A 15,656-nucleotide genomic window follows, 5' to 3' on the forward strand; every position below is an offset into this window, starting at 1 on the left:
ATTTTCCTTTTCCTCTTAAGGTTTTGTAAGTATTTGTCAGGTTTTGTGTTTGTTGCCCTATCCTAAGTAATGAAATGTGATTTTGCACATCGTCAGGATTTGCCTTTAGTTCTAGACCTACCTTCCTCTTCTAGACACATTTTAGACTTGTTAACCTCCTCAGGATGCCCTTGGCATTATTGCCAACAGCTAGAGATTGTGAGATGGTCACGCATTGCATGGTACGGGTTTCTGCTCTAACTGGACACATTGCAGAGGTTGTCTGGGTAATGCACGAGAGGCCCAGTTCAGATCTTATCTGTGGTGCATCAGAGCCGTGTTTCTGTCCTTCGCTTCAGCCTTGCCTTAGCCTTAGCTTTTAGACTGTGAGGACTGGGGCTTGGGCTCCAAACCACACCTGGAGAGGCTTTTTTATTGTTTATTACTCCAGACTGAACCTCAGGATTGGGAAAATGTCCACATATATAAGTCCAAGAGTCTTTGTCTGGTACTGGACATGGAGAGATGCAGGCCCCGGTGTGGAAATGGAGTCCGTCTGAGGGGGAACAAGTAGGCAGAATGGGAAACACTGAAAATCAAGGTCTCAATAGAAGCCCCAATCCCGATTATTGATCGGAGCAGCAGTAGAGCGAGTATTTCTAGCTCTGAATGGCAGATAACTAACCAAAGTGCAGGTGATAGGTAATGCATTTCAGAACTACAGTTGTGTGATAGTTTCGCGGGTACCTAGGGAAAAAGGCATGAACATAGTCACTAAAGGACTAGCATAGAAGTCAGGAACCTAATTGCTAAATTAAACTAATGCTAGGTCACAGTGACCTAGTTCGCTATGTATGAGGGGCTCCTATTCTCTCCCTATTTTGTGTTGCATCATTGGACATTCCTTCCGTCTTTCATCCCTTAGATATTGATAATTGTAGAATCTCTTCTTGTCCCTCTGTTCCCTCTCCCCATAACCTTGATTATCATCCGCTCTCAAGTCAACACATAGATGGTCATCAGAGCCATAAATCTTCACCTTCAGCCAAGATTGTCCGCGGTACTGGACCCATACAGCCAACTGCCTATTAAACATTCCCACACAGACACTTCAAACGCAGCATTCCTAGACCACATGCCTCATTTGCTCCCTAACCTTGCCCTTTCTCCTGTGATATGTAAATCAGTGAGTAGTATCCATCATCTGCCCAACTGCCCGAGTGGAAATGCTGGTGTCCTCTCTGAGCTCTGTTTTCTCTCAGCCTCCTTATTCAGTCAGCTGGCTGGACAGATCTGATTGTGCCGCCGACGTGCCTCACAGCCTTCCGGGACTGCTCGTCGCCTTCGGGAAAATGTCCAGATGTCTTAGTGTGCGCAGAGGCCCGCCGTGCGCTAGCCTCCTCTCACACCACCTGACCCTCGTAGTGTAAACCCTGCCAGTGTTTTGTTTGGTTGTAATGCGACTGCCTGACTTAAGCTTCGATTGCTGAGGCATCTATTCCAAGACTGCTGTCTCAGTAAACGTGGGCTGCCACACCCCACCCACTGAGGCTCTTCAGATTCAGAAATCTTTTTTTTTTTTTTAATTTATATTTTTAAAGATTTTAGTATTTATTTGATAGACACAGATCCCAAGTAGTCAGAGAGGCAGGCAGAGACAGAGGAGGAAGCAGGATCCCCGCTGAGCAGAGGCTCAGCTGATGCGGGGCTTGATCCCAGGACCCCGAGACCATGACCTAAGTTGAAGGCACAGGCTTTAACCCACTGAGCCACCCAGGTACCCCGGATTCAGAAATCTTGATTGAGTTCAGTAACTCACATTTTGGGCATCTTGTTTTCTCTTCCTTGGTTTAAATTCCTGCTTATGTTTTAAATTCACCAGTAAGACGTGAGCCCAGGCCCCCACCTGTGCTTGCGCTCCCTCCCTGAGAGCGTGCTGTGTGGCCCCAGGTAGGCGGTGTAATTTGCAGGTATTATAAGTAATAAACCTTTAGTTTTTCAGAATTTCCTGATGATTGTTACTGAAGGGCCTCTTGTAGTCATAAATGAGAGCCACAAGGGCCAGTCCTGGTACAAAATAGGTCTTCTTGCACCAGGGCCACATTTTCTATTGTCCGTGGGCCTTTGGACTTTTGGGTGCTGCTCTCTGAAAAGACATACCCCAGTTACCTGGTCTGTGAAGACTCAGTATGGAGATCATCAGATGAACAGCCATTTCTGTCCCGTCCCTAAGACTCAGGGTGGTGGTTCATCTGGGTTGTAGCTAGCGCAGGACTTCCGGCATCCAAGCATTCAGCACTTCGGAGGTAGTTTTTCTGTTGTCGTCGTTGTTTTGTATTCTTTACTTAAGTTCCACTTAATGTTTCTTTAGGGCAGGGACAGTTTCTTATTCACTTTTTATTTCCAGAGCTTAGCGCGTAATAATGTCTTTATCAATAATAGTGCCACAGCAATGAAACACAAGCAGGCATTTGGTAAGGATGTGGGGAGTGGAAGACTGCCAAGAAGGCTCTAGCTCCGAGATCCCCATGCCACAGTCTTAAGCAAGACACGTCTTTCATCCTGTTCACTCCTTGAGTCTGCTCTGCAGCTCCCAGCGGAAGGCTGAACATCGAGACTGGTTGCTAGGAAGGGCAGGGAATAGAGATTTGTCAGGTAATTAGCAGTCTCTGCTGCAGATGTCTTCTGAAAGCAGAAGACATTCAAGCTGGCTTGAAATCCGGTTTCTTTAGAGAAACAAAGTAAGAAAGGCTTTACTGGCAGAACAGCTTACACAGAAGTATGGAGATACAAGTTTCAGGCTCACCTGGGGTGGGGAGGCAGAGGGGGGCCGAAATTTCTTTCCTCCAGAATTACGGACTGCCGAGACCGGAGATGCAGAGATGATAAAATTAGGCTAAGATTTCCCCTTCAGTTCCCGTCCCCCCACGTATGTCTTGGTGACATTTGTAGCTCTCCTTGTCAGCCTGCCAGAAAGTAGAATTAGAGTAAGCATAAGCAATCAGAGAATGTTGGCCAAGTCTGTAAGTTTGCTCTGCCTGAAATACACTTTTGCCAGCGTGCCGTAGGATCTGGAATTCCTGGGATGAATACGTTCTTTTGAGTTATCCCCAGCAGTAAAACACCTGTCCCTGCCTTGATGAGGAGGGCGAGGGCAAGGGCCATAAGACTGGGGAAGACCTGGAAGCCTGTGCGGGACTGCCTTCATGCTGCTGATACTGTCACTGTTGTGTCCTGGCGACCTTCGCTCCCTGCCAGAGATCAGAGGGCCAGGGCTTGCCTGGCGAGGGCTCCCTTCCTGTGCATTCATTTCTCCCACTGCTCCCGTCAAATACATGTAATTTCCAGGAACATTAATGTTACCCATTTATGTTCGTATTGCTTTATTGTCTTGTGCTACATCATGATTTATTTTTACTCAGTATTTACCCTCAGTTCCCTCATTCCAGAGACAATCATGCCTGCATGTCATTGCAAGGATCAAATGCTCTGCTTTCATTTTGATGTATACTGTTTTATGAACTACTGGGTTTGTTTCGTTGAGCAGAGAATAATTTAGAGAAAGAGAATTTTGAATTTAAAGCATGTATAACCTGTGATTTAAAAGTTTAAGCTGTGGGCATCTGGATAGCTCAGTTGGTTAAGCGTCTGCCTTCAGCTCAGGTCATGATCTCAGGGTCCTGCGTTCGAGTCCCATGTGGGGCTCCCTGCTCAGTGGGGAGCCTGCTTCTCCCTCTCCGTCTTGTGCTCTCTCACTCTCTGTCAAATAAATAAATAAAATCTTAAAAAAAAAAAAAGTGTAAACTGTTAAATAAAGTGACAAACCCTGACAATAGCAGTTTTAGAAATTAAAATTAAGTTTCTCTTACCACACCGCATTTCTCCAGTATTGTTATATATGAAGCAACTTAACCAAATTCTCACTTGAATTTGTGGTATAAATAGTACATGAGAGTTCCACAAGTTCTGGATTGTCGTACCATCTTTTCTTGGTAAAGGTAGGCCCGCTAGTCGTTAGAGCTCTTCGAGTAAGTGCTGAAATGCCGTACACATATTTAATTGCTTTCAGTCTGGGCTTCATTTACGGGGCCACAGCCCATCTCATGGCCAATGAGAAGGAAAAGGAGGAGGAACAGTAGTTGTGGAAGTGATGGCTGGGAATGTCGGGGTTCCCAGGCAGGAAAAGGAGAGAGAGGCAGCTCTGAGAAATCTGACAGCCTGACTCAAGGAGATGATGGTGGTGTTTGTGTGCGTTATCTTGGCAGCACTGTTGATGCATATACACCTTTCATTCTTTAACCCATTAATTGTCAAGACACGTCTACTCAATTTGTATTAATAAAAGTGGTGCTCTTGGGGCACCCCGGGGGGTGGCTCAGTTGTTAAGCGTCTGCCTTCAACTCAGACCATGATCCCAGGGTGCTGGGATAAAGCCCTGAGGCGCTGGGCTCCCTGCTCAGGGAGGAGTCTGCTTCTCCCTCTCCCTTGACCCCACCCCTGCTTGTGCTTTCTCTCTCTTGCTCTGTTCTCTCTCTCTCTCCAATAAATAAATAAAATCTTTAAAAATAAAAATCAAAGTGATGCTCTCTTGGTGACAGTATGTTAGGCCCAGGTTCATGGTAGTAACAGTGACACGTCTCCTCAAACCAACCTTCCTTTGTAAGATGATCTATTTACTTATTTTTAACTTCTACACTGGAATAAAAACATTTATTTTAAAATAATAGTAATTAGAGAATCTTGCAGGTCAGGTCACCGGACAGTTTTTAAATTTTTATTTAAATTCTAGTTGGTTACCATATAGTGTACCACTGGTTTCAGGGGGTAGATTAGTGATTCATCACTCATATAGAATACCCAGTGTCGTCACATCTAGTCCCCTCCTTCTCTTTAACACCCACCACCCGTTTAGCCCAGCCCCCACCCACCTCCCTCCATCAACTCATAGTTTGTTCTCTATCTTTAAGAGTCTCTTGTGGTTTGGTTTCCTTCTAGTCTCTCTCTCTCTCTCTTTTTTAATCCCTTCCCATATGTTCATCTATTTTGTTTCGTAAATTCCACATATGAGTCAAATATATGGTATTTGTCTTTCTCTGATTGACTTATTTTGCCTAGCACAATATACTCTAGCTCTATCCAAGTCATTGCAAATGGCAAGATTTCATTCTTTATACTGGCTGAGTAGTATTCCAGCGTGCGCACATGTGTGTGTGTGTGTACGCGCGCGTGTGTACATGCCACATCTTTATCCATTCATCAGACCGTGGACACTGTCTCTTTCCATAGTTGTGGGCTCTTTCCATAGTTTGCCTATTGTTGATAATGCTGCTATAAACACTGGGGTACACATGCCCCTTTGAATCTGTATTTTTGTACCCAACTTCCTAGTACAGTTGCTGGGTCAATAGGATAGTTCTATTTTTAACTTGAGAAACCTCCATACTATTTTCCCCAGTGACCACACCAGTTTGCATTCCCACCATCAGTGTAAGAGGGTTCCCTTCTCTCCACATCCTCACCAGCATCTTTCCTTTCCTTATTAGTTTTAGCCATTCCGAATGGTGTGAGGTGGTATCTCACTGTAGTTTTGACTTGTATTTCCCTCATGCTGACTCATATGGAGCATCTTTTCATAGATCTTTTAGCCCTCTGGATATCTTCTTTGCCAAAATGTCTATTCATGTCTGCTACCCATTTTTTTTTAAAGATTTTATTTATTTATTTCACAGACAGAGATCACAAGTAGGCAGAGAGGCAGGCAGGGAGAGGAGGAAGCAGGCTCCCTACTGAGCAGAGAGCCCGATGTGGGGCTCGATCCTAGAACCCTGGGATCATGACCTGAGCTGAAGGCAGAGGCTTTAACCCACTGAGCCACCCAGGTGTCCCTGCTACCCATGTTTTAAGTGGATTATTTCTTTTTGTTTTTTAAAGACTTATTTATTGTTTTGAGAGAGAATGAGAGAGAGAGATCAGGGGGAGGAGCAGAGGGAGAGAATCCTCAAGCAGACTCCCCAATGAGCCCAGAGCCCAACATGGGACTCAGCCGCAGAACTCTGAGATCATGACCTGAGTCAAAACCAAGAACTATGGGCGCCTGGGTGGCTCAGTGGGTTAAGCCACTGCCTTCGGCTCAGGTCATGATCTCAGGATCCTGGGATCGAGTCCCGCATCGGGCTCTCTGCTCAGCAGGGAGCCTGCTTCCTCCTCTCTCTCTCTGCCTGCCTCTCTGCCTACTTGTAACCTCTCTCTGTCAAATAAATAAATAAAAATCTTAAAAATAAAAAAACCAAGAACTAGATATTCAACCAACTGAGCCATCCAGGTGCCCCTGGATTATTTGTTTTATGGGTATTTGAGTTTGATAAGTTCTTTATAGACTTTGGATACTAACCCTTTATCAGATAGGTCTTTTGCAGATATCTTCTTCCATTCCATAGGTTGCCTTTAGTTTTGCTGATTACTTCCTTCACTGTGCAGAAACATTTTCGTTTTTGTCTCCTTGCCTCCTGCAACATGTCTAGTAAGAATGTGCTACAGCTGAGGTCGCAGAGGTTGCTGCCTGTGTTCTCCTCGAGGATGGTTTCCTTCCTCACAATTAGGTCCTTCCTTCATTTATGAACTTAACTTTTGTGTATGGCATATGGAAGTGGTCCGGTTTCATTCCTTTGCATGTTGTTGTCCAGTTTTCCCAGCACAATTTGTAGAGGAGACCATCTTTTTTCCATTGGATAATCTTTCCTGCTTTGTCAAAGATGAGTGGACCATATAGCTGTGGGCCCATTTCTGAGTTTTCCGTTCTGTTCCATTAATCTGCGTGTCTGTTTTGTGCCAGGACCATACTGTCTTGATGATTTCAGCATTGTAATAGAGCTGGAAGTCTGGAATCATGAAGCCCCCACCTTTAGTTTTCTTTTTCAGGATCACTTTGGCTATTCGGGGTCTTATATGGTTCCATGCAAATTTTAGGATTATTTGCTCTAGCTCTGTGAAAGATGCTAGTGTTATTTTGATAGGGATTGCATCAAATGTGCAGATTGCTTTGGGTAGTACAGACATTTTAATGATGTTTGTCCTTCCAATCCAGGAACATGGAATGTTTTTCAACTTCTTTGTGTCCTCTTTAATTTCCTTCATAAGTATTCCCTAGATTTCAAAATGCAGATTTTTACCTCTTTAGTTAGGTTTATTCCTAGGTATCTTACTGTCTTTGATGGAATTGTAAATGGGTGGATTCCTTAATTTCTGTTTCTGCTGCTTATTCATTGGTGTAGAGAAATACAACAGATTTTTGTACATTGATTTTATATCCTATGACTTTGCTGAATTCATGTCTTAGTTCTAGCAGTGTTTTGGTGGAATCTTTTTTTTTTTTTTTTTTTAAGTAGGCTCCATGCCCAGTGTGGAGCCCAGTGTGGGGCTTGAACTCTCAACTCTGAGACCAAGACCTGAGCTGAGATTAGGAGTTGGGACACTTAACTGAGTGAGCCACCTAGGGGCCCCTGGTGGCACGTCTTTTATGATATTTATTATAAGTGACACCAAGTGACCCTGTCAGTGGGAATTGAAAAAGTAAAAGATTACCCAAGAGGAAGGAAGTAACAGCGGAAGTATGTTACAGTTTGTAATAACAACTCAGTTTTAAAACCAGAAATCAAAAAAAGAAGCCTTGCTGTATAAAATTGTCATGTGTAGATTTGTGCCTAGATTTTGAGTTACAGTTTGTAGAAAAGAATTAGGTTAATCATATTATTTTTTTTTTCTAGGTAATTTTGTGAGAAAAATTTTGCAGCCTGCTTTTCATTTAATTGGCAGGGAAGATGACGCTAGTACTTCAGAGACCACGGGCCATGAATTTTCCCGTTTTCCTGAAACGCCAATTAAACAAGGAATTTCCTGTAGCAAAATGTCCTCAGATACAGACAGAGGAGAGAGCTGGGCCTGGAATTCAAAGGAACGGGAGAGCCCGGGCTCAGCTAAGCTGAGAGGTCCTGACCTATCATTTTTAGTTGTGAAGAATAACGTAGGAGAAAAGCATCTTTTCGTAGACCTCGGTAAGTGAGATTGCCAGCTCTCTGCTGGACTGTCCTTGTGTACCTCCCCGAGTGAGCAACCCATCAGTGCCCATCCGTCACTTTGCTGAGGATGCTTGCTGCCACCACTGCTCCATACAGCGACCATGGAATCACTAGCAGAATGTAGCCTGGTTGGGTAACACATAGGCCACTCGGGGCCCCTCATTCAACTGGCTCCATTCTGGTCAACTAAACCTCATTCTTTAAGAATTTTTAAGTAGGCTTCACGCCCAGTGCTGGGCCCAGTGCAGGGCTTGAACTCACGACTCTTGAGATCAAGACCTAAGCTGCAGTCAAGAGTCGGACGCCCAACTGACAGAGCCATGCAGGCGCCCCTAAACTTCATTTTTATACTGTGGCTCTAGCTTGTGGTTTGAAAGCCGTTAAGAGCACATTTTGCCACTGAGGGTTGGAGCAGCTGAGAGGGTGTCAGAGTCTAGAGGCTGGAGAAAGCTAGGTTTAACCTACAGGCAGGGTACTCCAGCCAGCCAGGCCAAGGGTAGGGAAGCGTTCCTGCTGCACTCTACCTTCCTGGCTAGCTGCCCTGACAACCAGGTGCCAGAATTTGGAAATACAGTCAGATCCACGGAGTGCAGTGGTCTGGGTGTATACCAGCATGGGTTACGAATAGAGGAGCATTCTTCCAAATGACCAGTTTTGTTCTTTCTCTAAGGGGAATAGCCTCTCGAGGTTGTGTGAGTATGCAGTAAACTAGGCAGAAGGCCTGATGGGAAGTGATTCAGGGGAAGCAAAATAGCTGATCTCTGTGCTCTGTATTGAAGACCCGAAATTCATGATGGTTAGCCTTAAAAGTTAGTTTACTGGGGCACCTGGGTGGCTCAGTGGATTAAGCCTCTGCCTTTGGCTCAGGTCATGATCTCTGGCTTCTGGGATCAAGCCCTGCATGAGGCTCTCTGCTTGGCAAGGAGCTTGCTTCCCCTCCTCTCTCTGCCTGCTGCTCTGCCTCCTGTGATCTCTCTCCCTCTGTCGAATAAATAAATAAAATCTTAAAAAAAAAAAAAAAAAAGTTTACCACACCAGCAAGGAAATGTCCATGATATGCTTGAAAGAAAGATTTCAAGAGTATACCCAGAATTATTTATACACCAAAAAGGACATTCCTTAAGGTGTCTTTTGAAAAGGACAGGGATTTAATAGTACATGCTGACATTTTTTTTTTAAGACTTTATTTTTTTAAAGTTATCTCGATCCCCAGCATGAGGCACAAACTCACAACCCCGAGATCAAAAGTCGCATGTTCTACTGACTGAGCCAGTCAGCCACCCCGAAAATTTTTTTGAGGAAACTTTTTATTGAAGTACAACATTCAAACAGAAACGTGGCTAATATGTGAGTGTGCAGGTCAATGAATTATCACAAAATGAACATACCCTTGTCACCACGCCACCCTAGATGAGAAATAGAAATTACCAGGACCCCAGAACCTCCTCCCTGTGCCTTCTAGTGAGTCTTCTTCCTCCTCCCCACAGGTGACCGCTAATCCATTCTCTAACACTGTCTTTGCCTATTTCTGAACTTTATCTTTGGAATCCTATGTATTTGTAGCTTGCCTTTTTACTCTCTTAATGGTGTCTTTGGTGAATGAAAGTAACTTTAAATAGTAGTAGTCTGATTGTCCATTTTCCTCTTAGTGTTTCTTGTATCTTGTTAAATCTTTCATTATTCCCAAATTATGAAGATATTTTCCTATCTATCAGACTTCTAGTTTTACCTTTTATATTTAGATCTACAGTCCACTTGGAGTGGATTTTTGCCTGTTCTTTGAAGAGGAGTTAAGATTCATTTTTTTCCCATATATATATATATATATATATCCATTTGTCTCAACACTATTGAAATAACAGTCCTTTTCCTATAAGGACATCTTTGTCATAAGTCAGTTGTCTATATATGTTTTATCTTTTTCTGGATTATGTTCTTTTTTTTTTTTTTTTTTTTTTTTTTTTAAAGATTATTTATTTATTTGCCAGTGATAGAGGGAGAGAAAGCGAACAAGCACAGGCAGACAGAGAGGCAGGCAGAGGCAGAGGGAGAAGCAGGCTCCCTGCCGAGCAAGGAGCCCGATGTGGGACTCGATCCCAGGACGCTGGGATCATGACCTGAGCCGAAGGCAGCCGCTTAACCAACTGAGCCACCCAGGCGTCCCTCTGGATTATGTTCTATTCCGTTGTTGTATTGATCTGTTTTTGTGCCATTACCGTTACTGTCTTAATACAGGTTTTTTTTTAAGTCTTGATACTTTGATCTTTGAAATTTCTTGGCTGTTCTTGACCGCTTGTACTTCCATTTAAATTTTAGAATCAACTTGTCAGGTTACACACACACACACGTTGCTAGAATTTTGATTTAGTTTGCATTGAATCTAGAGATCAACTTGGGAAGAATTGACATTTTTATGATATTTAATGTTCTAGTTTGTGAACATGCTTTGTCATTCCATTAACATAGATGTTCTCTAATTTCTCTCAATGTTTTATAATTTTCTAAACAGAGAACTTACACATCTTTTGTTAGCTTTGTTTTTGAGGGTTTTTTTGTTTTGTTTGTTTGTTTGTTTTGTTTTTTGTTTTTTTTAGCTTAAACAACAAACATTCCTTTCTCACAGCTGTGGAGGATAGAATTGCAAGGTTAGGGTGCCAGCATGGGTGGGTTTTGGTGAAATCCCTGTCCTGGTTTACAGATCACGGTCTTCTCATTGTATGCTCACATAGTGGGGAGAGAACAATATTTGATTTTTTGATGCCTCCCTTTTGGGATTTTTGACACGAAAATACTCACTGCCTTGGAAGCTCTTTAATAGTCTCAACCTTTTTTTCCTAAATGATTTGCCAAACTTTCCTATTTACAACAGGAGGGGTACCCCCACATAATCTTGTCTCATTTTCTGTTTCTGCGTGTGGCGTCTTCCATACCAACTCAACTTTATCTTAAGTTATGTATTGCTTTTCTTTTGTTTACAGCTAATAGAAAATAATTATTTTTTTCATTTTTATTTTTGTTTATGTGAACATGAGTTTTTTTCCCACCATTTTTTTATTGAGGTATAATTGACATGCCACATTACATTAATTTCAGGTGGTCAACATAATGATCTGAATTTGTATATATTGCAAAATGATCAGCACAGCAACTCTGTACTTAGTTACAGAATATTTTTCTTCTGATGACAATTTCTAAGATAATACTCTTTTAGCAACTTTCAAATATGCAATACAGTGTCGTTAACTATATGTCATATGCTGTACATTACATCCCCATGACTTATCTATGTTATAACTGAAGTTTGTGTTTTTTGACTCCCTTTACCCATTGGCCCACCCCCACCTCCCCACCTCAAGCAACCACCAGTCTGTTCCCTGTATTTATTGGCGTGGGTTGTTTTTTTCTTTAATTTTTAGATTCTTTGTATAAGTGATATGGTATTTGTCTTTCCCTGTCTTATTTCACTTAGCATAATGCCCTTAAGGTCCACCTATGTTGTCACAAATGGCGGGATTTCTCTCGCTCTTTTTTTTAATGGTTAAATGATATTCTATTTTGTGGAGATACATACATACTTTTTCTTGTTTGATTTTCTTTATTCATTCATCTGTCCACAAGACTGTTTCCATATCTTGGCTATTGTAAGTAATGCCGCAGTGAATATGGTGATGCATCTGTCTTTTTGAGTTAGTATTTTTATTTTATTTAGATAAATACCCAGAAATAGAATTGCTAGGTCATGCAGCAGTTCTATTTCTAATTTTTTGAGGACCCTCCATACTGTTTACCCCGGTGACTGCACCAATTTGCCTTCCTGCCAACAGTGCACAAGGGTTCCCTTTTCTCCACATCCTCATCAGCGATGTTATTTCTTGTCTTTTTGATATATCCACTCTGACAGGTGTGAGGTGAGATGTCATTGTGATTTTGATCTGTATTTCCCTGATGATTAGGAATATCGAACATCTCTTGGCCATCTGCATGTCTTCTACAGAGAAATGTCTATTCAGATCCTCTGCCAAATTTTTAAATCAGATTTTTTTTCCTGTTGAGTTGTATGAGTTCTTTATATATCTTGGCTATTAACATCTTATCAGATATATGATTTGCAAATGTTTTCTCCCAGTCAACGTGCAGCCTTTCCATTTTGTTGATGGTTTCTATTCTCTGCAGAAGCTTTTGACTTCAGTGATGTCCTGCTTCTCTATTTTGCTTTCGTTGCCTCTGCTGTTGGTGTATTTAAAACACCCATCTCCAAGATCCAGGTCAAGGAGCTTATTGCCTGTTTTCTAAGAGTTTTATGGTTTCGGGTCTTTGAATCATTTCGAGTTAATTTTTGTATATGGTGTGAGAAAGTGGTGCAGTTTTATTCTTTGGCATGTGGCTTTCCAGTTTTCCTGACTCACTCTCCCGAAGAGACTGTTCTTTCCCTATTGTATATTCTTGGCTCCTTTGTTGCGGAGTAGTTGAACATATAGACTTGAATTATTCCTTTGCCATCTGTTCTGTTCTGTTGATCTGAGTCTGTTTTCATTGCCAGTCCCGTACTGTTTCGATTACCGTCGCTGTGATGTAGTTTGAAATCAGGACCCGTGATGCCTCCAGCTTTGTCCTTCTTTGTTGGGATAGCTTCAGCCATTCTGGATCTTTTGTAGTTCGTATAAATTTTAGAATTCTTTGTTCTTTGGATGTTTTGCCACTGGAGTTTTGATGGGGATTGCACTGCATCGTAGCTTGCCCTGGGTATTATGGACGTTTTAACAATATTTTTCCAGCCCATGAGGTTGGCCTGTCTTTCCATTTGTTTGTGTCATCTTCAGTTGCTTTCCTCAGTGTTTTGTGTAGTTTCCTGAATATATAGGTCTTTTACCTCCTTGGTTAAGTTTATTCATAAGTATGTTATTCTTTCCAGTGCTTTGTAAATGGGACTTTTTAAAAATGGGGTTGTTTCTTAATTTCTTTTTCTAATGGCTTGTTACTGTAGAAAAATGCAACAGATTTCTGTGTTGTTGATTTTGTATCCTGCAACTTCACTGAATTCATTTATTCTGACAGTTTTTTGAATGGACTCTTTGGGGTTTTCTACATAGAAATTTCTGTAGATAAACATCGGCAAATAGTGACAGTTTCACTTCTTCTTTCCATTTTGGATGCCTTTTGTTTCTTTTCTTCCCTACTTGCTTTGGCTAGGACATCCAGTGCCATGTTGGTAAAAGTGATGACAGCAGTGTTCTTGTCTTGTTCCTGACCTTAGAGGAAAGGCTTTCAGCTTTCACCACCGAGTATGATGTTAGCTATGTGTGTGTCACATAGCTTTATTTTGAGCTGTGTTTCCTCTGCGCTCACTTTGTTGAGAGTTTTGATCATGCGTGGATGTTGAATTTATACACACACACACACACACACACATATACATACACACACGTTCTGTATATGTCTGTTATTTCCCTCTGGCTCAATGTGTGGTTTAAGGTTGATGTTTCCTCATTATCAATCTTCTGTCTGGATGATCGATCCATTGGTGTAATTGGGGGTACTGATGTCCCCTACTGTCGTATTTCTATTTCTTTAATATTTGGTTTATATATTTAGGAGCTCCTATGTTGGTGCCTAAATATTGTAAGTGCTATATCCTCTTTTTGGACTGACCCTTTTGTCATTATGCAATGCCTTCTTTGTCCCTTACTGCAGTCTTGTTGTTGAAATATTTTGTCTGATGAAAGTAGAGCTACCCCAGCTTTCTTTTGGTTTTGATTTGTGTGGAACTTTTTTTTCCGTCCCTTCACTTTCAGTCTGTGTGTGTTCTTATGTCTGAAATGGGTCTCTTACTGGGAGCATATAGATGGGTCTTCTTTTGTTTTTACCCTTTCAGCTTCTCTGTGTCTTTTGGTTGGTGAATTTAATCCATTTATAGTAATTATTGATCAGTATGTACTTGTAGCCATTTTGTTCATTATTTTCTGGCTGGTTTTTCATTCTTTTTTTTTCTATCTACTTCTCTTGCTCTCTTCCTTTGTGGTTGATGAATTCTTTAGTGGCATGCTTCCTTTCTCATTATCGCTCTTGTAGCTACTATGGCTTTTTGCTTTGTGGTTACCATGAGGCTTAAGTATAATGACTTACTTTCATAGTAACCTATTTTAGGTTTATAACAACTTAAGTGTGAATGCACTCGAAGCTGTACATTTTTACACTCCATTCCCCCCCCTCCCCGTTTTACATTTTGCTGGTTACATTTTATATCTTTTTGTCTTGTGCGTCCCTTAGCTCATTACTATAGTTGCAGTTACTTTACTCCTTTTTTGAGATCTTTACACTAGCTTCACACTTGTTTCACATACTCCTTTAATATATAGTTTCCTTTACCAATGAGATTTATGCTTTTATACGTTTTCTTGTTACTAATTAGCAATCACCCCCTTTTGGTTTTTTTTTCCAGCTTAAAGATGTCCGTTTAACATTTCTTGTAAGACCGGTTGAGTGGTAATGAACTTTTTTATCTCTTGCTTGTCTGGAAAGCTCTTTATCTGCCCTTCAGTTGTGAATGATAACTTTGCCAAATAGCGTATTCTTGGTTGGAAGTCTTTTTCTTTCAGTACTTGGAATATATTCTGCCACTCTCTGTGGCCTGCAGCATTTCTGCTGAAAACATGTGCTCATAGTCCGATGGGGTCTCCTTGTATGTAACAAGTTGTTTTTTGTTTTTTTTTCTTGCTGCCTTTAAGATCTTCTCTCTCTCTTTCTTTTTTTTAAACTGATGGCATTTTAATTATAATGTGTCTTGGCATGGGCCCGTCTGCTGCATTATTTCATTTGGAATTCACTGTCCTTCTGGATCTGTGCGTCTTTCCTTCCCCAGGTTATTAAAGTTTTCAGTTATTTGTTCAAATAAGTTTTCTGGCCCTTTCTCCTTCTGGGACTCATATAATGTAAATGTTAGTCTTACCAGCGTTGTCTCAGAAGGCCCTTAAGCTATCTTCACTTTGTTTCCTTCTTTTTTCTTTCCGCTGCTCTGTTGGGGGAGTTCCTCTGTCCTGTCTTTGGGTTCATTGGTCCGGCTTCATCTAGTTTGCCATTGAACCCTTACAGTGTATCAAGATCAGTTGTTGTTTTTTCAGCTTTGAGATTTCTGTTTGCTCCTTCCTTCTGTTTTCCGTCTCCTTGTTGAAGTTCTCCCTGTGTTCATCCGTCCCTCTCCCAAGTTTGGTGAGCATCTTTATGAACCATTACTTTGAACTCTTTTTCAGATAAATTACTTCTCTCCATTCCGTTGAGGTCCTTTAAGAGTTTCATCTAATTTGTTTGGAATGCAGTCCTCTGTTCTTCATTTTGCTTGAGTCTCTTTGCCTGATGAAAGAGCATTTCCTCCCAGTCTTGAAGGGTTGGCCTTTGTGTGGGAGATGAAACTTCTCCTTCAACCCTGTCCTAGCTCTTGGTTGTTTCCCAAACTTTTGTAATTATCAAGCAGCCTGTTTTAGCTTTTATGGTTCCCAGGACTTCAGAATATGCCTGGCCCGGTTAATGTCCCAAAGGGCAGGATCTCATTCAGCACCTGGGTTCAGGCTGATTGGAAGCTAGACCCTCAGGTAGCAGCTTTAAGAG

General features: G+C 41.7%; 1 protein-coding gene across 3 annotated transcripts in view; it reads left to right on the forward strand.

Annotated features, from left to right (window-relative positions):
• The window catches only part of PRIMPOL (primase and DNA directed polymerase), a 52,067-nt gene that overhangs the window by 22,164 nt on the left and 14,247 nt on the right, over positions 1 to 15,656 (forward strand). For 2 of the 3 annotated variants that reach the window (XM_004757723.3, XM_004757722.3), the window contains exon 9: positions 7,743 to 8,030. The exons of the other annotated variant lie outside the window; for it this stretch is intronic. In XM_004757723.3, the coding sequence (XP_004757780.1) occupies positions 7,743 to 8,030 (288 nt within the window). The remainder of the gene's footprint in view (positions 1 to 7,742; positions 8,031 to 15,656) is intronic. 3 annotated transcript variants of the gene reach the window in all.

This window comes from Mustela putorius, unplaced genomic scaffold, assembly GCF_011764305.1.
Source record: "Mustela putorius furo isolate JIRA1106 unplaced genomic scaffold, ASM1176430v1.1 tig00003932_pilon_pilon_pilon:0A:0A, whole genome shotgun sequence".
Lineage (NCBI taxonomy): Eukaryota > Metazoa > Chordata > Mammalia > Carnivora > Mustelidae > Mustela > Mustela putorius.